Here is a 24,410-nt window from a genome sequence, read left to right as displayed (position 1 = left end):
AGAGTTCCTTTCACTGGAACTAAGGGGCCAAGCCCAGCTCCTGAAAAACAACCCCACACCATAATCCCCCCTCCACCAAACTTTACACTTGGCACAATGCAGTCAGACAAGTACCGTTCTCCTGGCAACCGCCAAACCCAGACCCGTCCATCAGATTGCCAGATGGAGAAGCGCGATTCGTCACTCCAGAGAACGCGTCTCCACTGCTCTAGAGTCCAGTGGCGGCGTGCTTTACACCACCGCATCCGACGCTTTGCATTGCACTTGGTGATGTATGGCTTGGATGCAGCTGCTCGCCCATGGAAACCCATTCCATGAAGCTCTCTGCGCACTGTTCTTGAGCTACATGAAGTTTGGAGGTCTGTAGTGATTGACTCTGCAGAAAGTTGGCGACCTCTTCGCACTATGCGCGTCAGCATCCGCTGACCCCGCTCCGTCAGTTTACGTGGCCTACCACTTCGTGGCTGAGTTGCTGTCGTTCCCAAACACTTCCATTTTCTTATAATACAGCTGACAGTTGACTGTGGAATATTTAGGAGCGAGGAAATTTCACGACTGGATTTGTTGCACAGGTGGCATCCTATCACAGTTCCACGCTGGAATTCACTGAGCTCCTGAGAGCGACCCATTCTTTCACAAATGTTTGTAAAAACAGTCTGCATGCCTAGGTGCTTGAATTTATACACCTGTGGCCATGGAAGTGATTGGAACACCTGATTCCAATAATTTGGATGGGTGAGCAAATACTTTTGGCAATATAGTGTAGCTTGCATATTTACGGTTACAGTACACTTCAAACTCTTCTAACTTTTACAGCACAGGATTTAACAGCTCATCTTTAGCTGTATTCCTAAGTTCCTCCAAAACCAACATAATGCAGAAATGCCTACTACTACTTTTTAGGGAACAGAAAGCCTTACGGGGAGGAATAGAGGGGGAGGGTTCAGGCTGTTGTAGCAGGTGGGCCTTAATTGGGGTGGGGCAGAGGGGCAGCATGGGAACAGCAGGAACATTCCTGAAACTTTTTCACACCATGAAGTATTCACTGAGATATGTGCCTCACCTTAAAGTTATTTTCCGAATAATATTGTACTGAAGGGAAAGGTACAGTAGGTTTATTTATACAGCACATTTCAATAGCATTCAAAGTGCTGTACATGAGAAGAAAAAGAAAAGTGTATTGCAGTGGCAACACAGTGGCAACACAAATGATTAAAGCGAATAGAAATGGATAATTAAATAAGATTATTAAATTAAAAAAAAATCAATTTATTTATAAAAAAAGAGAAGGAGTTTGAATAAAAATATCCCAATAAAAGTCCACAATAAACAAATGTGTTGTTTAACAATAAGTCTGAATAAAACATGTCTGATTTTGGATTTAAATTAAATCTAAGTTTAGATATTGGTGTGACCAGACTCTGAACCAGCCACATTTTCATGAAGTGGGTTATATGTATTTTTTTCATCTGAATCATCTCACACCTGTTGGAACAGGCTGAACTGATCAGTCATATACTTGGAAAATATAGTAATTGTCTTTCATAGAAACAAATCTGAAAAAAAGAAAGAAATGCAAGGAGACAGTTAAAAGATGAAAACTAAAAGCACATGTTCTTCCTTATGAAAATTCCTTTCATATCTGGAATGCAATTGAAACCACAGCTTATGAACACTCTTGCTTAAAATGTAAGAAAAGCAAGTAGCCCCGGTCTGCTCTCTCTTCACTATTTTAGGGTTTCAAGCCTTTTTTTTCCCAAATAAGCCTACAGTAGGGTTCCAACAATAGTTTAGGGAATTTCAAACTGTGTTAAAATTACTTGGTAATAGAAAAAAAGAAGCTAGTCTGCAAAATATACTTAGCCTTGTTTTGATTTTGGTTTGTTGACACAAAAGAGAAAGTCCCTATGAGCAAAACGACTAAAATTTACCAATCAAACAGCAAAAGAACATCATTTTTCATCTCTTCATAAACATCTCTGATCGCTTCAAACACTGAAAATAAAATTCTTTCCTATTTATTAAATGCATCGAAAAATAACAACTCCCACTATTTTTGTCCCAGTACCGCAGCAAAGAAAAATAAAATTAACAAAAAAAACAAAATAAATAAACATTAATCCAGGTTTTAAACTGATCAAAAACCAGCCGTCAATTAAGGGTAATGGTTTCCACTCATAAACTGAAAGAATTTTTTTTTATTTCTTCATTTAAAGTTAGATTTAAAAAGAAATACTTCTGTCACAGAACCATTGCTCATTTATGTAGTCTACGCCTAAGGCAGGAAAATCCCCAGGATGAAATTTGATTAAAACCAGACATCAGGATAATTTAATACAAATAAATGTGTTAAACTAATATAAAAACTTGGCCTCCATGTAGGCTAAAGGATCCAGAGTATCTAACGTGGTAAAAATTAATGACAGTGCCTAAAAATGGAAGCAGAATTTGCTTAAATAAGGGATCTGGAGAACAGATTAAGGTCAGATCTAAAGTATGCAAATATCTCTGTTTATATTACAACATAGAAAATAAACCATATAGTGATTTGACTTATCAGATATACATCTGTGACCCATACTGTGTTGCTTTCTTGGCTAATAGGTAACCTCTATAAAGTAAATTGCATCTTCGTAAACAAATATAGGTATATTTTCTCAATTATATCTGCATCATATCTGAGCTGAAAAGGCATAATAATGGTGAAAAATCAGTGGTTTGGGAAACAGTCAATGAGCAAGTCAAGTTTTTTTTTTTTAAAGATCAAAATTACCAGATGGACTATTTATATATAGTTTTAACAACAGATGCAGCAGGTGGTCAGAACTCCAACCTTTTTGAGAAAAATCAACACACACACAGACTGCTGACTCTTCTCTTGAAATTAAACCTCAAACAATGAGGATATTGAATTAAGGTGTCCAAAAATATACAAAACAGATAAACTAAGGACCATCACAACTCATGGCAGCTACACTGTGAGAAGAACAATTTGAGGCTGCTGTTTATTAAATAGACATGCGCTGCCTCTGTCCTGTAGGTGTGAGTATGAGTGCCAATCAAAACAAAACTTTGTGTGCCTGCCAAGAACACACTGGCAATGAGCAGCCCAACAGACATATTAAGCTTAACAACCACGGTTACATTCCAACCAAACTGATTACCTACCAGGTATGATCTTCATCTAAGAGACGGAACAGAGGATGAAGAGGATAACGGTGGGAAAAAAGGCAGCTTGATGGAGGGAAATGAGGAGCACCAGCGAGATTCCTGTTTGTTTGCTCTCTGCTTTGCTTCCCCCTTGTCTCAGATTTTGACAGGCTGTGCCTGCTGCTCGGATCCGTCAGCCCTGCTCTCTCATGGTCGAGGGAGGAGGGACGTCACAGCGACACTTAGTAAGGGGGTAGCAGAGACAGGGCATGGAGGGTCGAGGGGTGGGCAGCTGAAGAGAAGGGAGCTGGAGCTGGCAGAGGGCTATAAATATCCAGCACAGCCAGATGATCGCAGTGTCACAGTTAGAAACTGATGGAAGTACTCTGGCGGGACATTTAGCAACGAGCAGGACCCCCCACCAACCCACTCACCCCCCAATCTGGCTCTCAGCCTGTCTCTTTGAAGATGTTGGTCGGAGGTCAGTTCTCTGATACCAAGTGTTAGATATCAGCCAGCAATCAGAGACTTTATGAGAACTCTCTTAACTCATGTATATATCAAACACAGGAGCCGTCTGATGATATTACCAGCTTGATTAGAGAAACTCACACTTAACAAAGCTCCACTAACTGTATAATAATATTTGTCATGGAGAGGGATTGAGAAATAAAGGCACTGCGTTTGGATTAGCGATTTAATTTTATGTATAGAAAACTATTTTACTTTATTGAATGAAGTTTGGTTACATTAAGTAAAAGCGGCTGGTATAAAGTGGAAAAAGAAACACAAAACATACAGCATAAAAACGAAAAGTGAGCACAACCCTTGATGGGGTTCAACTATTTGAGACCAGGCTCAGATAGCCTACTGAGACCTACTTAGTGAAATCATGGCTGGAGCACTCAGAGTAAATCACCTGCTGCTATTGAGATTACCCTAATGCTCAGAATTCTCTAAATATAGAGAACTCTAATATACATAATGCTCCATCAATTGTAGTGCTGACAATTCGCTCCATTTGCGTGTGGGGACTGAACCTCTATAACCACAACATAGTTACATAGATATCCGTCCTATGATGAAATGAAAAGCATGTATTGCACAGGAAGCTATTTAAATAGGATGACAACATATTCCTCAAAGTGGGAACATAACATCTATGTAATATGACCGGATTTTTCAGCCACAAACATCTAAGTGGATTTGAACGATTCTAATGGGGATCAAGGTGGCATGCTTTTCTCTTTATTTTACGGTAGAAATATAGACACTAAATTAGAATTAGCATTTAAGCTAAAAAAATTACTTTAATGAAGGCATAGGGTAAAAATGGAAACACCTTAACCCATATTAAGACATTTTCCACCAAACTAATTTGTATCAAACATATAAGAACATCTCAAAGAAATATTGTTTGCTTTTATTTTCCATGTCATGATGCTACAGTCAAACCCTTCAGTGCATTTTGATTGAATTAGGTGTATTAGACAAATAGAAAAGTAGTACAAAAGTGGGCTTCTGTTTTATAATTTGTTGTGGTATCTCACTGTGGGACACGCCCCCCGAACTGCCTCAGAGTGAGATACCGCACATGTTTCAGAGAACCAGGGTTAATTCCTTAAACCAAGGCCTACAATTATTTTCAGCCTCCTCGTAATAAAATAAAGTCAAGGTCAGTCAGGTTCAATGAAGATCAGCTCTGATTTCCAAGTCTTGTCCCCAACTCTAAATTGCATTTAGATCTATATCGATTTAGACTATGATTGGCCTTTTCTAATGCAAGGATCAGCTCTGATCCAATCAATTCTGTGTGATAGGCTTTTAATGCAAATGGAATCTAAGCTTGTTGAATCTTTAGCTTGATTTAGCTTGATCTTATTATGTAATCTGTCAAGTTTCCTCGCTAAAGAAAAGAATCACCAAAGCCTGAATCCTGAATGTCCATCTTTAATGCTGGGGATTATTTATTCACACTATTCCACAATCCTGATGTCAAAGCTTCATTGGTTTTTGTTCAACAAAGGTTTTGTTGTTGACAGTTACACCTAGAGGGTCTGATTTGCAAAGCTAAAAAGTTCCCTGTCAACGCATCCCTCTGCAACTCCTCCAGAGTTCCAGTGGACCTCTTGACAGTTGCTCTATAATAAATGCTTTCCTTGCTCTGTCATTTTGCCAGTCACTTTAGAATCAAAACTTGAGATATTGTTTTCTAACCTAGACATGTTTCAACCGTTACGCAACCTTTCCAAAGTTCAGAGGCTTTCCTTGAGCTAGTCAGAGATAAAATAACTCTTGGCTAAACTTCATTAGTTATTTTATTCAGGCGACTTAAAGCACTTCACTAGATTTTACTCATTGCTACCAGATAAGGATTATGTAACCATATATATCCCATGTCTCTAATCGTTTTATTTGTTAAACTGCTCAAAAGCTATGAATCATTTTTCCTGCAGTACATTAATTTCATCTGTCACACAGAATCCCATAAAAATATACCATCAGAGATTGCAGTAAGCCAGAAATATGAAAAACATCAAGGTGTCAAAGATGAATACCTTTGCAATATTGTAAAACAACCCTTTAGCTTTCCCACAGATCTGAACTGGTGTTAGTCACACTCTTATATATGGCCCGGCATGTACCCTGGGAAATGACTAACAGCATAACTATCTGGGCCAAACCCTTAATTTATTCCACATGTTATTGATCAGTCTGTTTCTGGGGGTTGGCTGAGAGTAGGTTAACTATCACACTGCTACAACAGATTTGTCAAAAAAAAAAAAAAAGTACAATTAAATGGGCTAAAGTTAAGTCTCCTAGTTTAACAATGTGTTTTTGACCTGGCACCCACTATGCTATTCCATTGTTAAAGTGTCTTGGTTGATGTTCTAATGTCAGTAGTTTATAAAATGTGGACCGCAATGTTCTCCCACTCCTGATAAAATTCAAGGAGGGATTTCACAATCCTAGTCAGCAGTAAAAGATATCGCAGGTCACTTAGGGTCACCTGGATTGTTTTGGCAAAATATAAATGTTGGCCGACGACAGAAGCAGCAACATAAGAATTGAAGCCACAAAATGCTAACAAAGTCTTCTGTTGGAAAAAAAAGGGTTAAAACTTTCATTGTTTCCCTTTAGTTTTAACTGTTTTGCAGGAAAAGGTCAGACTCCCAGCTTTGGCGTTTGAAACTGGCCAGAGTGAGTCACTGCATAAAAATGGCATGTCACCGTAATGAAAGGCACAGAGCAGCAGCACACTGTGGCTGTTCATTTCAATCACATAATCTACACTGTGGGCAGAATTTCAGAGACAAAAACACGGAGGACTTCAGCGGCATGTCTGGGATGTCATTTAGTTTAATTGCCGCTGCTGCTATGTAGGGGTGAAGCTTAAACTGTCCCCTCAAGCATGAGAAGTCAGTCCAATACTTTTAAACTGTTTCCTGATTAAATACTGCAGCTTGCATTATAGAAGAGATTCAAAATGGCAAAGAACAACATCAAAGGCTTCATTGGAAATGAATCATAGCTCTGTTTTTTTTTTTTTTTTTGTATTAGCAATGAAACAAAAGAACAGAAACGGAGAGCATAACATTGAAAAAGTGAAAATGAGAAACTGAAAAAGAACTGTCAATTGAAATATCTTACCCTTCCAGAATTATACAGCATGAAGATAGAAGGTACTAAATGCTACATATTTGAAAATCATGACTGTTTTTAACACGGCACATCAAAGTAAAGGTTAAGGAATTGCTAAATCCTCTTTACAATTTTTGGTTAGACAAACCAAGGTTTGTTCATTACGATTTTCATTCAAATGCTCTTTGACAGTAACAACATTCAGCCAGTTTAATGCATGGAGTTGGTACATGGACAGCAGATGTCAGCAGTGCACTGCTGTGTTCATATCAAAGAGACACCAAGGGCAAAGCTCCAAAGTCAGAAGGTAAAATCGAATGTTGTATATTGATTGTAAGTGCATACCATATGTATTGTCAGCTGCTGAGATGAAATAATACATAACATGTCTATGATGAGCTTTGTGATGGTGTGTTTAAGTTATAGAACTTTCTTTCTTCTCTAACTGCAAAGCAACTTTATTTCCTGATGATTAACAGATCAAATCAAGGAGCCAAGACAGCTAATTGAAACCAGATCTACTGTCACGTGGGATTTCAAACACACCCAAAGAGCTACGAACAACCTTTTCCAACTTACTATTTGACTGCCGCTTACACCCATAACAGACAACGCCCCGGGCAACCTCTCCCTTTATACATTCTTAAAGCTAAAAAGTAAAACTGATTTGACAGAAAATAATAGTTTCCTTACCTTCTAAACTAAAGTATTCAGCTATTTAAAATCTTGTACATCAAATAAAATATTGCTCATATCATATTTCATGACAATACAAGTTTCAGTTCAGCAAAGCAATTGACAGAACTCTGTGGTTCTTGATTGTGGACTCTGTTTACTTTCATTTCCACACCAAAGGCAGAGGGCATAAAACAGTGTTATCACATTACCTATAGAACTCCACTACCTTTGCCTGGCCATTACAAAAAGTATGCAGGTGGTGTATTTATCTCTAATAAATGACAGAGAGGATAAAGAGAAAAACAACTATGTGATGTCAACCCAAGTCCAGAACACAGTATTACTGATGCAAAGCTCCCACAAGCACCACACCTTCCTCCCAGTTCAGCTGGGCTTTATCTCATGCACAGCAATGTCTGCAGAGAACTGGTGAGATTGAATCTCAGCAAACAACCCCACCTTATTGGTCTGACGACACTTCCAAATAATCCCTTTAGCAAATTCTCAGAGATGTCCCAAAAGATAACACATCGTAAGAGTAAACATGCCTTGACACAATAATCATCAGAGTTGGAGTCCCCACCCAAAATATGTAATCGTTTTGAGAATGTGTTGATCTTCAATAAAAAACTGAGTTTTTCACAGGAACTTATTAACTACAGGATAAGTGTCTGGTTAATGAATAAATGTTACTTTTATATCAGTGCAATAAACTTTTAAAAGATGTAAACCTGAAGGCTTCAGCATGGCAAATACCCATAGTGCAACTTATTCCTCATCCACTTCAGAAATCATGATTAAATCAAAGCTACATGTCAATAGTCTATTGGGATTCATATACTGAAACAGTTTTGAAAAGGACAGTCTAAACATCTTCATTCATCTTTGTAATGTGAAACTCTTAAATAAACAGTATTTAAATCATGCAAAAAAGCACTTTGAAATAGACAGTCAACTTCCTGACTAAAGTATTTTTCACAATCTGCAGTGAAAGAAATGGAGGGGCAGCCTCAGTGCTGTCATTAAACACCTTGCCTAAGACCTCCCACAGTTCAAAGAAAGGTGGGAACCTGACTGCAAGAAAACACTCCATGTGCTCAGACAGATTAGGACAGCGGAGGAAGTAGGTCAGTTGTCATGCATGAAAAACAAACCTTCAATGAAGTTAGGCCATGTCTTCTCCTCTGGCTCCCCCAGTGAGTGGTCCCAGTCAGACTCAGGTGAAGCTCCTTGCACCTTGACCCCTGCAGCCCCGGACAAAAGAGCTCGCTCTATAGCGATTTCCTCCAGAACATCCAAGTCCAGCTCCTCTTCATCCACCTCAGTCTTCACAGGTGGGGGAGGTGACTGCTCCCCAGTTGCCTGAGGGCTAACGATCTGCTTCACTTCAACTATCTCCTCCACTACTACTATTTTCTTCCTCATAGTGGCCTCGTCAGTGTCAACTATTTCAGACTCACTGATATCCCCAAGGTAAGGCTGGTCAGGCTGGACTGCGGGTGTGGCAGTAGCAGAGGGTGTGTCCTCCAGCAAGTCCCTCTTCTTATCTTCTTCGTGCTTTAAGGTCTCAGAGACAGAGAGCCTTTCCTGTGTGCTGCACTCTGCTGCCTGCCTGGCTGAATGTTGTGCAACTCTGGGAGGCTCTTCTTGCCTGGAGAGAGGGCTGGCCAGTGCCTCAGCTGACGCTAAATCTTCGGGTGCGGGTGCTTTCCTCACACTGGAAGATGTTTTTGCTTTCGGAACCTCCCGCTTGGTTTTTTCTGCAGAGGGCTGTGTTAGCTCCACCTCCCCTTTGTGTATAGGGGCCTCAGAGAGCACAGCTGCTGCCTGTCTGACTTCCTCACTGCACATTCTTTCAGGAATCATCTTTAAAGGAACTTTAGTTTCTGTCATTTCAGAGGCCAGAGGCCTATCCTTGTCCGCAGCCTTGGACAGTGTTGATATGTCAGTAGAATGCAATGTTTCTCCTTCAGTCATAGGGACAGACCATGCATTTTTAGTTTCTACTTCTGGTGACACAATTATTTTTTTCCCTTTTCCTTTTTTCTTCCCTTTTGTCGGCTTGTCTGTAATTTTCTCTGCACTCAGAAGAGATGTAGCCTCAACAGTGATTTCTGGAGAGTCTGACTGCTTTGCTGGTATTGCTTCAAGTTTTCCATTTTCTTGCATGTTCTCAACTTGACTCATTTTTTGCGCTGTCACTGTTTCCACACTAGGAGCAGTTGCTTCCTTGGATTTTGAGGGTTCCATATCAGGGAGTGTGGTCTTTAATTTCCGACACATCTGTTCCGGAGTAGTGGTGCTGACAATGATTTCCTCAGGTGTCTCTTTTACTTGCGCATCTGCTGTAGAGGATTCTGTTGATATAATCTCAGTTTTTACAGGGGCCCCCTTCTTTAGCTCAGCATCCACTTTTTTGTGGTCAATATCTGCTTTGTCGTCAGCCCTGATTTTGCCTTCTGTCTTTATTGAGGTGAACACAGTTAAAGACTCATTGGTAATTATTGTTTTTTGCGTATCTTCTAGCATCGCTTCATGGGTTTTTTCTGACATTTTCTTCTCTGCCTTTATTGAAAGTGGATCCTCTGTAATTGGGCTCTTAGAAATCTCAGATGAAACCTTTTTCTTTTTCTTTAATTTGGGGGTCTCTTCTTCTGCTGTGCTGACAATGATTTCCTCAGATGTCTGTTTTACTTGCACATCTGTAGAGACTGCTGTAGAGGTTTCTGTTGATAAAATCTCAGTTTTTACAGGGTCCCCCTTCTTTAGCTCAGCATCCACTTTTTTGTGTTCTATATCTGCTTTGTCGTCAGCCCTGATTTTGCCTTCTGTCTTTATGGAGGTGAACACAGTTAAAGACTCATTGGTAATTATTGTTTTTTGGGTATCTTCTAGCATCGCTTCATGGGTTTTTTCTGACATTTTCTTCTCTGCCTTTATTGAAAGTGGATGCTCTGTAATTGGGCTCTTAGAAATCTCAGATGAAACCTTTTTCTTTTTCTTTAATTTGGGGGTCTCTTCTTCTGCTGTGCTGACAATGATTTCCTCAGGTGTCTGTTTTACTTGCAAATCTGTAGAGACTGCTGTAGAGGTTTCTGTTGATATAATCTCAGTTTTTACAGGGTCCCCCTTCTTTAGCTCAGCATCCACTTTTTTGTGGTCTATATCTGCTTTGTCGTCAGCCCTGATTTTGCCTTCTGTCTTTATGGAGGTGAACACAGTTAAAGACTCATTGGTAATTATTGTTTTTTGGGTATCTTCATGAATCGGTTCATTGGATTTTTCAGACATTTTCTTCTCTGCCTTTACTGAAAGCGGATCCTCTGTAATTGGGCTCTTAGAAATCTCAGATGAAACCTTTTTCTTTTTCTTGGATTTGGGGGTCTCTTCTCCTGCTGTTGTGACAATGCTTTCCTCAGGTGTCTCTTTTACTTGCACATCTCTAGAGACTACTGTAGAGGATTCTGTTGATATAATCTCAATTTTAACAGGGCCCGCATTCTTTGGCTTAGCATCCATTTTTTTGTGATCATCATCTGCTTTGTCGTCAGCTCTGATTTCCCCTTCCATCTTTGTGGAGGTTAAAACTGTTAAAGACTCATTGGTAATTACTGTTTTTTGGGTATCTTTTACCATCGCTTCATCAGTGTTGTTTTCAGACGTTTTCTTCTCTGCCTTTATTGGAGGCAGATCCTCTTTAATTGGGCTCTTAGAAATCTCAGGTGATACTTTCTTTTTCTTTTTCTTAGATTTAAGGGGCTCTTCTCCTGCTGTGCTGACAATGATTTCCTCAGGTGTCTGTTTTACTGGCACATCTGCAGAGACTGCTGTAGAGGATTCTGTTGATATAATCTCAGTTTTAACAGGGGCCCCCTTCTTTAGCGCAGCATCCATCTTTTTGTGATCATCATCTGCTTTGTCATCAGCCCCGATTTCCCCTTCCATCTTTGTGAAGGTTAAAACTGTTAAAGACTCATTGGTAATTACTGTTTTTTGGGTATCTTCTAGCATCGCTTCATCAGTGTTGTTTTCAGATGTTTTCTTCTCTGCCTTTATTGGAGGCAGATCCTCTTTAACTGGGCTCTTAGGAATCTCAGATGATGCTTTCTTTTTCTTTTTCTTAGATTTGGGGGTTGCTTCTCCTACTTGTTTGGAGTCTTTACCCTCCTCTACTCTAACAGCATTTTGAGTGGAAAGAGATGCATGGGTCACATTCTGCACTAGCCCCTGACCAAAACCTTTAGAGACCTCCTCTGGCTGCAGCATTTCATCCTTCTTGACAGGTGAAATCCCTGTAGGACTATCGACATCCTGCTTAATGTTTGTCTCCGTAACATCTACATTCTTTTTGCTCAATTGTGGATCTTCCTGTTTTGTTTGAGATACTGAAGCACGTTCTGCATCATGAGTAGTGTTAACTACATTTGATGAGGATTCTTTTACTTGTTCAATTTTAGGAGGAGTGCCATCAGTTTCAGGTTTTGCCCTCAGACCTGTTAAGGTTACTTCCACAGGATTTTGGGTCATTGTGACTTTGGAGACATCAACTGCTTCATTATTGGTCCCCGGTGGGCTGCTGGTCTGGTCATCATTATTGGATTTGATGCTCCTCTGGTTTACTTTGGCATTTTTCTCTTTGTTACCATCTTCTTTAGCTTTCACTAGAGTCCTTTGTTCAGGTGCTTTAACTGATTCATCAATCACTTCTTCGTTGTGCTTTCGTGGATCAGCATCAACCAGTTTAGTCTCTTTAGAGGTTGCAGAGCCAGAATAAACTTTGGATGTTTTCTGAGCGCATTCCATTGTATCAACCGGTTTGGGCTTTGGCATTTCATTGACTGTAGCTGTGACAGTGGCTTTAACTAGTTTTGTCTTGTCTTCTTTGACTTCTAAACTCTCAAGCTTTGTTGTAGATGGATTGGTGCCTTCAATGAAATTCAAAGATTTTCTTTTAGTAATCTCACGTTTCTCAGTATTTGTAATGTTGACATGTGTTTCAGCAGAAGAGGAGCTAACTGCCATCTTTGATGTCATTGCACCTGCAGCCACACCAGCAGCAGCCAATGATAATGGCAGGGCCACTGAGGAGGAGATCACAGTGGCCTGGGACACATCCTGCTTCAAAGCTGCACTTTGAAGAGGAACAGACCTGTAGTTCCTCATCTGAACATCCAACATCTGACTCTCCTGTGAAACTACCTGCTTTTCATGTCTTACATTAGAGCCCTGATGAGTTGATCTTTTTGTGTTTTCCACCTCTTTCTCTGATTCACGGTAGAAGCTTGGTCCTCTCTTGTAGAGAGGTTGATGCTGGTCCCTAACCTCCTGTGATACCTTCGAACACACTGGCTCTTCAGTCAGTGGACGACCCCTAAACCTAGGGGTCCTATCTTCGTAATTCCTTCGTTCTCCTGGATCCATAATTTTACGGCGGTAGCCTTGGCGTTCGGTTAATGCTTCTTGGCTCTCTGCTTCATCCCTTCGACCTGGCTTGGGAACGTAAGATGTAGGGCCTTGGACAGACTGGACACGGTCAGCACGGTGGGCAATGTCCAGAGTAGCAGCTGGTTTTCTAACCCTCTGAAGAGAGGCTGGAACAATCTCAGCAGGCAAGTGGAGGTAGTCACGCAGGTAAACAATGCCATCATTGGTCAGGTACCAGTAGAAATGTCTCCAAGCAAATGTTTCCCTTACATAACCTCTAGATTTAAGAGAGCCCATCGCCCGGATTACTTGGAGATTGGTCACATCTTGTACTTCAGGGTGCTTGATCTGAGGTCTTTTGTCCTTCTTAGCCACCATAACACCATCTCGAAATAGGACTTCATAGATGGCTCTTAGTTCATGAATTGGCATCAGCATTCCAGCAACCATTGTGCTTTAAGTCAGTTACTGGCTTTATAGTAAAATCTAATGAAAAAAAAAGAGAAAAAAAACTTGAACTCTCGTATTGCTATTTCAGGTCTTGTTTTGGAAAAGAATCCAGAGGTAAAACTGGTTGTCACCTGCCTCACAAGTCTATTCAAAATAGTTGGAAAAATCAAAGCAAGTTTTATCTTACTGTCTCTTCTTTAGGGTCTTGCAAATCCTTTAGTTCTTGTGAAGAAATAAAAAATCCCTCCTTTGAAAAGTCAAAGTGTGCTGTCCCTTCCACTCTTAGAATAGCCGGACATGGACAGTCTCTGTACTGCCGAGATGGCAATGACAGAATGGAAGAAAGGCAGCGTGTGTGTGAGCGAGGGAGGGAGTGAGGCAAACTTCACAGTCTGACTCCACCTACCTTCTTAATCTTAGAAAAAAATGGGCCTGGAAAAAAGTTCTCACCAAACAAAAAAAAAATGAGGAAGCCGGAAAAAAAATGGTCTCAAATATACCTATTACAATTTAGACAAAGTAAAACGTGTGCAGCAACACATCTAAAAAGTGTGTTCTAGCACATGTTCTGCTTCTCTGACTCTCACAGAGACACCCACCCACAGAGGAAAACACGCCCCCCAATTCAACACACACATGCACACCTCTACAGTACATGCCCACTCCTGTTGGCTAAAGCACACCCTCTGCTGTGTCATACGACAGTCCAGTGAATGTGTTACAGATATAGTAGAAATGAGAAAGTGAGATGAGGAGTTGTCCCGTCCCGGGGCAACTGGCTGCACATACATACACGAGTTCAAGGTGTCCAGTTTTACACATTTCCGCATCAGGTGTCACTAAAAGGTTTTGAAAACTAGGTGTGGCTTTGTTAATAAGATGGATGATGACGCTAATGTATATCTTAACATGTTATTTGGCTAAAAATTGGAAAGACTGATACTTCTTTATAAGAAAGAGGTAAGGGATTTAATACAGAGGCAGTTTAATACGTTCTATGCCTATTTATTTTGAGAGGGATGATAGAAGTTTAATGTTATTTATACATATATGTACTGAGAGTCTCCAGGCCCCCATAAGTAGAAGCACATACTATCTCCTAATGCAGAATATTAAACTGATGCAACAGTCAGTAAAGCAAGCTAAAGTTCATTTGCTGCCCCAAACTCCTAACTTTAGAACTACTATTTGTAAACCAGCAAAACTAAATAAAGAACTGTGCATTATAGCATTGCCTTTTCTGTTCTGCCTGGAACCAGATATCAGATTTCTGTCCCAAGATCCCATTTCTCATCTATACATCTGTCTCCTGTTCATCTTTCCCTGACAGAGAAAGCGTCTTGTCCCAGTCAGAAAAAAACTGGAAGGGAAACTGACAACTGCTTGGAGAAGAGTAGCTCATGTTCAGTTTATACTACAGAAAAGGCCGGGATTCTCTACGGAACACTACAGACAGACAGGGCTGGAGAGCAACACGGTGATCTAGTTGTAAAATTATAGTGGTGGTGAATGAGAGGCGAAGAAATAATGCAGTTCCCCCGCTGCTTGAAACCACACCATTACACATCCAAACAATGTTTTGCTTTATTTGCCATGGCAACAGTAAAATGAAGAGAGCCAAGAAAGACACTTATTCTCTCTCCAGTCCACAGCAGAAAACCAAAAGATACCTGAACAGACTAATAATAAGTTTGTTTAATTCCTTAAGAAACTTTTACTGACAAGAGTCTATGTCTACCAATATGATTTTTGAGCCAGTCCAAAAAATAGAACAACTAATCCGCTTAGGATGCCTTGACATGCTTTCATTCAGACTCAGAGATGATGCCTTAGGACACATCCTAAAACAATCCACCCCAGAGCAGACAAGATTAGTCTATTCATTATGCAGAATTTCAAAAGGATGGGAGGAGGTTGAAGAAGACAGGAATTCGAAGGTTTATTTATTCTGACAGAAAGGCATTCAGCATTGCGAAACAATCTATTGCTCACTAACTTGCTGGGAACGGCCTGACAATAAAGAGAAGGTTGAACCGGTGACAGGTTAAGAGATATAGTAAAGCTACAGGCAGCTTTATTAGATTTTTTGTTTCCTGGAGCATTTGTGGATAGCAAAGTCACGTATTTATTGTAAATTCTTCACTTTTTCTTTTTGCAGGCTGTATCCAACTTCTAATTAACGATGTAACTGTTAATGCAAGACTTCAACTAATACGGACTACTGTACAACGTTTAACAGTATGAATATTGGTAAATTATACGGTCCCCATGGCCTGTATTAAAATACATTTTTTGAAATAACAAGACTGGTTGAATAATGACTCTTTTTTGCTTTTTACTCTATGTTTTGGAGTAATTGAAATGTCAACCTGCTTCATGAAAGGGTTTAATGGAGCACTGAAAGAGCTTCGTGCGACGTGCTGGGATTACAAGGCAAAAAAAAAAAAGAGAGACCTGCATTATTTTTTGTCATTGAACTTGACTAAAATTTGGCCTGTTGCAATTTCATTAGTTGTGTAGTAGTTAAATTCAAATATATTCCACAATGTCACCATTGCAGAACATCCAGCAATCATTTTACTTCCTGGGTGGATTTTTGCAAACCTGCATGTTGTGGGATATTACCTGCTTACCTGTGATGATTTATGAACTACCTATGAATGGTTATTATCTCGTCTCTCCAGGTTTATGGCAGAGGTGTTTGTTTGACAGAGGCTTATCAATGTCTGGATCTTAGAACACTAACAACAGCTGCAGGCTCAAACAGAACTTTTAGCAAAGTATGCATGCAAACTTGGAAGAAATGAGTCCTGTTAATTGTTTTATTGATACTCCATAGCTGTGATAGTTCTGAGCAAGTGTAAAATGATTTAACAATTTTAGAAATGTAGTCTAGGTTCATTTTAGGTTGTCTCATCTAGGTTCAAGACAAGTTTAAAATTTGATGAATAGTCCACCTGTTGTCTATATTTAAATATATTTCTATATTCTGTGCAGGATTATTTCCAAACTTTTTTCTATATGAGATTTGTCTAGCACTTCTTCTATGCACTCTAAGCAAGTATCGCAGTAAAAAAAAAAACTAAAGTTGAGTAAAGGAAGATGTGACTGACAGAAATAGATTAAAGGACAAAGCTTTTTCTGAGCAACTTCCAAGTTAGGAATCTTTCTCTGCTCTTTCAGACCTCCCCAAATCCCAAAATAGACGTGTCACCACCACCTGATGGTGGCTCCAACGGATGGCTCAAAGCTGGCACATTGCCCAAAGTAAAGGCCCAGTGCATGAGGTGTTTAATGGTCCTACGCGTTCACTCTCCCTGTTGATATTAGATCCTAGAGATTGTAGCCTCTTCCAAAGAAGGCAAAGGTCAGAAGGTAATTTCAATTAACTGATAAAGCTTGTAATCTTTCTACTTTCAGTAACTCCGTTTACCTCCACCCCAAAACTTTATAAATGCTCCCAGATTTATGGAGATGTTTAACCAGAAGGACAAGGGAACCTTCAGGACATATAGTGTACCTGTCTACTTAGGAATTTTAATTATACCAAAGAACTTGAAGCACAGTTTGTTTCTCACGCTCAAGACTTATTTGAACCTTATGAATAAGAATGAACATTTTGGACGGTTTATTTTTTTTCCCAAACTAATCCTGTAAAATGACTGTTTTATGTCTTATCACCATCACCTGTAGATTTCTAGCTCTCTGTAAGCTGCTGTAAAGTATGGGTAAAAAAGGACAGAACCTGCCAAAACGTGAACACAAATAGATGTCTAAAATCGTGACTTGCACGAGGTGTTAAATGCCCCTGCAGTGTGCAAATGCTCCCTTTTCATTCAGTTGAACAGCCCTTGCTAATTTAAGGAGCTAGTCCTAAGATTGGAAATGGCGACCCCACAGTTGGGACAGGTGTGGCCTCTGAAAAGAACTCATGCAGGCACCTTATAAACTTGGTGATCCTTGTAAGGAACCTCTTTCTTTAAGTCAGACTGAATTTGTCTTCTTGATTTATCTTTTAAGATATGATACAGAAACTGACTGTTTATAGAAAATGAAAGTATTTATTCTGCAGGTGCCAAAAACAAGCTATAAATATAACAGAACAAAAACAGAAACTTAAAAAGTATGACAAGTATTGTTTTGCTTCCTGTCCACCAAAGCAGATCTTCTGTTTTCAGTGAAGGGTAAAATAATCCATCATGATGTAGGGAAGATTATAAACCACTTTGTCATGGACATGATACGTTCTGAAGCGAGTTGATAAAGCTGAAAAGTGGAAAATGTAGACAGAAATGACGCTCAGCATCGGAGCTCTCAGCCAAACATGACTGACAGGAAAAGACATCATACGAACCCGATTTGATTGTGTGAATGTTATTTATACCCATTTTTTTAGCTGGTTTGTTTTTTTTTATCTGTACTGTTTTGTGTTTTATTTATTCATTATTATATTGTTCTTTCTGTACAGCACTTTGTTCAGCTGCAGTTGTTTTTAAGTGCTTAACAAATAAAATTGGATTGGACAAAATGCTTATTTTGATATAATTTATGGCAAACTACACCTGCAATGTCTGGCTGTAATGTAAATGTGATATTTTGTTCCATTTTATAATTTCAACAATTATTAAATGTGCTTTTATAAGACTTTTGCATAAAACTCCATGAAAATACATTTAAATCTGACACAATAAGAAAAAGTTAAAAGGTTTGAATACTTTTTCACAACATGGTACAAATCTGAGCTAACCTTTGTAGTAGGATGAGAAGCTCCACATAAAGCCTTTATCACAACCTCAAAACAACCTTCATTCATGTCTGTATGGGTCAACATGAACAGGCATGACCCTGACACTACTTATACAGGAGGGGAGGTTAGCCTTTGAAATACAAGAGGAGTAAAGCCTCTGCAAATGGCTGAACCTTGGCCACCATTGGTATAATTACATTGAACTAGCTGTTTAGCCTAAGAGGCTAACAGTATCTCTCCTTCTGACTGTTGGTTGGCAAACAGTCTGCACAGTTGCAAAGGTCTGTGCAGCACATGGTTGGCAGGAAACACAAATGCTTGACAGCATAAATTTTGGCTTTAGAGATGTTTATGTTCTATGAACTGGCAGAAAAATTATGACCAGAAGAGAAAAATAAAGCGCAGTGAATGCAATAGTAAATCTTTAGAACTGGGGTTAACCATTATGGCTCCAAACAAAGCAGCACTGTCAGAGAGGAGGCGGTGAAAGAGGTGTTTTTTTGGCATTCTTCACTCTGTTGCCGAAATAAATAACCAACTCTTTGATGGCTGAGATGAAAACAAGGAGCAGAGTAAGATTGGAGCAGGAGGAAGCTTTGCTCTCTTCCTTCTGAAATCAGTCAAACCACTAAAGGAACTGTTCTTGTGGTTTTGCCAATCTAGGCTTTTATTTTTCTCTCTCATAAACATCTTCAGCTACTTGAATGTTCTTAAAGCAACTGCAGTGTAAGACATGTGTAACTGTTCCCAATGAAACAAGTCATTATCTGGAAGAAATTACATTTTTGTAATATGAAGCTATGGTTAACTTCAAAAGGAATGAATGTTGCATGAGCAGAGAACAAAAGCAGTTTTGGCTGTCTGCTTTTTTTATTCTGTTTTTCCAACACTCTGAGCTTAAATGTATTAATCAAGGAAAAATGCTTTCCAAACCAACCTAAGTATAAGTAAAAAGTGGATTTAACCATCAGGCTACATAAAGGACTAGTTACCTCCATGCCTAATCATTCTAGAAATTGCCCAAACAGAACCCATCTAATGCATGAGTTAGAAGCTTGAAAAAAATCCTTATGACTGAATGTAAAGAATTTTGAAGTTGCAGATAGATTATACTGTCAATGTTTATCTGATTCTTTCTTTCAGGAGCTACACATTCTTAGATCTATAACTTCACATTTGAATATAAATAACTGTTTACAAGGTTTAAGAAAGTCAATGTATTTTGCTACTAATGTCAAGAAAAACAAGAAATGCACTTAGAGAGCACAGACCTCCGCCCAAGCAGCAAAATTTGCCCAAAATTGTGACTTACACCAATAGCTAAAACTCACACATGATCTGGATAATTACCAAATGTAACTAAATCGTTCCTTGGCATGAGACAAACCTGTGGTTAAAAAATACAGAATCTTTGAAAATATTCCGGTATCTAGATTATGATCTGGATCCTCACCAAAATTGAATGGATTGTTACTTGGTATGAGGGACACCCCTGATAAAGATTTTCAAGTTGTCCTGTACACATACAGACAAAAACACACAAACTCTCCTGATGACATAACATCCTTGGTGGAGGCATTTAGCAGATTTATACTCAACTCAGCAGAGCTAAGCCCTTCATCTTCCTTAATTGATCCAGCAAATTCAGCATTTTTATTTAAGTAATCACAGTGAATTGGGAAAAAAATGAACCTCCAACAACAACAGAAGTAAATGGAGAATTCAGCATTTAATTATATGGGAAAGAAATAACCTTTGTTCTTCGAATAAATATTTCGCTCTCTGACCAAGGTGGCTCTGTATTAAAATGTATTTAGTAACTTGATAAAGTGGGTTTTTGTTTGTGTGTCATGAATCATTGTTGTTTTGTGTATTTTTTTGTATATTTCAGTTTATTTTTTAAAAAGTTCTACATGCATGTGTGCTGTGCTTCCATTTTTAGCTTGGCTGACACAGGGGAGCTAAACTTTAGAATGAATTTTACCACTAAAAGGAATGTCTTCTGTAAAAGAGTGAAAAGCCATTAAGACTGTATCTAATGAGGAGTTTTGGTTTTGACTTCAGGTAGTATTTGCTTCCTCTGTAAGTCATCTGTATTTTAACCGTCCAAACTAAACTTAATCCACCGGCTTCTAAGGTTTGAGGACCATAGTACCCTATTAGAATCCAATCATCAATACCCAAAATTAAACAAAACATGTACCAGGGGCTCAGGCTTAAGGAAAAATTACTGAAACACTGCTCCTAATTCCACAAGCTGTGGATCATACTGACTTTCTGTTTCTAGAGTGAAATGAAATTCAGTCACAGATTATGACTGCTAACTCACAATATTTGCCAAAACTAAGCTTCAGAAGCCACACTTTGCCAAGTCTTCTTGATTTTTACTTGCTGTCTTCATTTACTGAAGTCTCCAGGTCATTTCAACCATGCATCATCCTTCAAAGCTGAACTGTAGCCCACCGGCTTGAAGTTAGTGGAAGGCTGAGTTGCAGCACAAACTGAAATAATAAAACTGCTGCAGAGGAAATCTTTCTCTTTAGAAGTATTAATCAGCACTTATTGAAAAAGCCAAATATTTTCTTTCCCCCCATTTAAACATAAAAGTAATTGAAATCAGACCTTGATGGTAAATTCCACAAACAACTGTTGAATACAATAACACTTTGTGCTGTAAACAAGTTCCAGCAGTGGGATCTGAACAGAAAATTTGAACCAGCTCTGAGTTCTTTCCTCTGTGAGAGCTGAATGTCGGCAGCAGGGATCAGACTTGGCATGCAAGAGATGTGTTGCACCATTTAGAAGTCAGGAGGATTTCACTGCTGTTGCACAAGATGAGTTACAATTCTGCCAAAATTCATATACAGGTCCTTAGAGAGTGGATTGGGAAAAATGAATACTGTTCATTGTAATTGACCACACCCCTTTGTATGACCAATGCTGAGAAATATTCACTTCCATTGTCTGCTGCCAGCTCCCTGTGCTGCGTTACATTCACTTACCTTTTTTAGGGCTGAGCCAGAAACGATCTCCGAGAGGATCTCCACTCTCCCAGTGAACTGACATTTTCTGCAAAGGTTTTAGCTTCTCCACACCTTTTCAGCCCACTGTGACTGCTGCCTGTCTTCACCCAAGTGAGACCAACTGCCCATCCAGCGGACAGACAGAGCAGGCAAAACTTGACTAAAAAAGTGCAGTAGCAGGGGTAGGGGAGGCTTCAGGGTGGGGAGAGTGTTTTTGAGAAAAAGAGAACAAGGGAATCTTTTCATCTGTCTCCCATAAATGCAGAGAAACATCCACACCATAAATCTGTTGCCCATGGCAGGCCGGACACATCCTTTCTGCTGCCCTGGATACCCTGCTCCATGTCCCATAGATCTGAAGGAACCCACGCTTTACTCTGGCACCAGCCAGCAGAGACTACACACTGGACTCTTTGTTTGAGAGACGAAGGAAATTATAGACCCAGAGATTAAGAAGAAGAGTGCACAATGGAGGAAAAGTAGAACAAAGAAACTAAATAGAGATAGATAGAAAGCACACAAAGTACTAAAAGCCATTCTGCACTACCAAGAAACTCAAAGTAGACAGGAGCTCTAGATATCTCTGTTGTTTTTCTCATTCTTTGGTTTATAGGGGGTAATTAAGCATTTTGTAAGCTGTTTAAAAAAAACCACTGAGTTCATTTGAAATTGCAGCCAGGTATAAACAAACCGCACAAAAACTTCACAAACCTGTGGTAGAAACTACATTACTTTGTAAACAAGCTCCAGCAGTAAATGTGTCTAAATTCATTCTAACTCCCTGTTTTCAGTGAAAACCCTTTCAAAATATTTTACAAATAAATATCTGAAAGGAGCGGTATGCCTATTTCTGAGCTGTTGCAAAAAACAAAACCTTAATCCAGCAACATGTTTTCTCTTTTGCAATTCAAACCTGTCTCCAAATCTAGCTTAGTTATATTGATAATTGATCATAAGAGAATCTTAACATTTTAAGGCCATAGATTGTCAATCAGCATCTGAGGTTGCTTTAATCTGAACCACTGTAGCTCTGCCTGTAGATTTAAGATAATGGTCTATACCATACCCAAAATCGATCCTTGAGGGCCACTGTTCTGCAGGTTTTAGAGGCTTTCCTGCTTCAGCACAGCTATTTTCCATTGGTACATGAAAAACTGAACAACAATCACCAGAATCAGCTATGCTGAAGCCATGAAACTTTGAAAACCTGTAAGACAGCAGCCTTAAAAAAGGACTGACTTTAGGCATGGCTAGTCTATACTTAAATAGCACCTTTTTAGGTTAGGAGACTTAAAGAACTACACTAAATTCAGTCATTTACCTATCGATCTACACATATGTACGCTGATGGTGGCAGGCTAAATTGTAGCCACAGCTATCTTGCGGGACAATGACCACGATCAGTGGGCAATGCATCTGCAGTGTTTTGCCCAAAGACACAAGAACTGAGACAGACTGAGATGGTGTTCAAACCAGTGACCCTAGAAAGTTGCATGACAAACTCCTGCAGTTTATAATTATTATTATGAGGGGTAAAAAAAAGACCCAGCAGAGAATCCATTTTCAGAGGAAGCTGATGGAATCATGTGGAGGAGAAACAGGCTACCATAGAAGCTGCTAAATGGTTTGCTTTGCTGGCCGCTCTGCTGCAGAAAATATCATTAGCCTTCCCTCTGCCCCAATTAGAATACACTGCCTGGACAGAGCATGGGAAATAGTTGCAGACATATTCCGTCCTGGACAGCCACTACATAACCCCCTCAAGTGCATCAGGTCCCCCAAATGTAGAAGTTTTTTTTATGGGTTGTCAGAATCCATAATTCTGTATGTCAGTCTCATCTTTTCAAATATATAGTTTATACATTTTTGCAAGAAAATAGTTTGTTCTATTTCTGAACTTCAACCCAACTTTTAGGTCTGATGCTTAAGTTCTTCTCTATTTTTCCCAATGATCTTGTCAGTTTTTGATGACAGAGATATCTTGGTAAAATCTTTCTTATATTTAAAATGTACCTCACATACTGTATGTTCCTTAGTCTTCATGGTGCTTTTTGTATCAAGGTTCGACAAACTGTCTGGGGTCTTTAAAGAACAGTTGTATTTATACTAAAATTAAATAAATAATATCTATGAATTTTTGAATGATAACATTTCTGAATTATTCAATTTATGAAACATGAATTTATATGAATGTATCAATCTAAAGGACCTATCAAGGATTTATTTTTTAGTTTTCCATTTGTCAATATAAACCATGTACTGTACAATTTTCTTTTATGTACACAAACTGCCTTAATGCTGGAGAATCTTAGTAAAATCATGTTTATTATTGTGCAAAATCAAAAATCAAAAACTTGAAAGGATATAAATAATTTTCCAAGGCTTGAATTAACTGATTCCTGACTAACTTAAGCAAAACACAAAACCTAATCTTGATGAGGCTCACTCAACAGAGTTGTCTTTGTTACACATAAACAGTTTGAATGGCATAAAAAAACTAAATAAATTGATCTGTGAATGTGTAAAATGTGATTCTCAGTTGATAATATTGAAAGAGAGGTTGGCCTTCACAAAATGGAGCTTCAGTCTGGGTAGTAGGGAAGGTGTAAAATGGCTGCAGGATGTGCCTCCTCTGCCAGCACCAGCCAGCAAAGGCCAGCCTCCTCTGTGCCAACCAGAGACACACCCATTTGTTTCATTAGATCCAAACACCCAATCTAACACATCTGTGCAAATAAAACATGTTTGATTCAAGATTTTTTTTTTTTTTTGCATAAAAAAGAGGAAGCATTTAAATAGTTGTCCCTATGACTCATCATCTGCAAGTACACTTGGGAGTGGTCTTGCTGTGGCAACACAGCCCAAAGGTTAGGCAAATAATATGTGTGTCCACGGCTGAGGACCTTGTGGAACATGGGCCTGCTGCTGCCATGGCAACCAGCAATCAAACAACAAAACCTGAGACAAGATCCAGACTCAGGCCAACTGACTCTGTTCCACACCATGGACATTTGCATTGTAACCTGAAGAGGCCGGGCTTTATTTTTAGACCTGAATACAGATGAACAACTAATTAAATATAGACAAATAGAATACAGGTGTCTCCTTACGTGAACAAAAGTGACAAACCTGCACATGCACACTGGTGGATTGGATTCGTTTTCCCCATAAAACCCTCCCAGTCTGGTGAGAATGAATCAGACAAATTCCGAATGGCCAAGTTTCCCTTTCCTTCACTGGTAAGCAGTAAACAGAGAAAAAGCCGATTCTGCCACAGCTTTGGAGTCCAGTTACAT

At 39.2% G+C, this 24,410-nt stretch overlaps 1 protein-coding gene across 15 annotated transcripts in view; it reads right to left on the bottom strand.

The window, feature by feature from the left end:
* LOC119785934 (plectin-like) overlaps positions 1 to 24,410 on the bottom strand; it is a 158,830-nt gene that overhangs the window by 63,126 nt on the left and 71,294 nt on the right. For 2 of the 15 annotated variants that reach the window (XM_038288910.1, XM_038288926.1), the window contains exon 1: positions 8,625 to 13,831. The exons of 6 other annotated variants lie outside the window; for them this stretch is intronic. In XM_038288910.1, coding sequence (XP_038144838.1) covers positions 8,625 to 13,344 — 4,720 coding nt within the window. In that variant the 5' untranslated portion in view covers positions 13,345 to 13,831. Of the gene's footprint in view, positions 1 to 3,168; positions 3,348 to 8,624; positions 13,832 to 21,093; positions 21,220 to 24,410 lie in introns of those variants that run through there. 7 more of the 15 variants (XM_038288936.1, XM_038288953.1, XM_038288945.1 and 4 more) reach the window with 6 other exon arrangements.

The sequence above is a fragment of the Cyprinodon tularosa genome, unplaced genomic scaffold, assembly GCF_016077235.1.
Source record: "Cyprinodon tularosa strain WSP-4 unplaced genomic scaffold, ASM1607723v1 ctg107, whole genome shotgun sequence".
In the NCBI taxonomy this organism is placed as follows: Eukaryota; Metazoa; Chordata; class Actinopteri; order Cyprinodontiformes; family Cyprinodontidae; genus Cyprinodon; species Cyprinodon tularosa.
The sequence above is the reverse complement of the archived record's forward strand: the minus strand, read 5'-3'. Positions and strand labels throughout refer to the sequence as shown.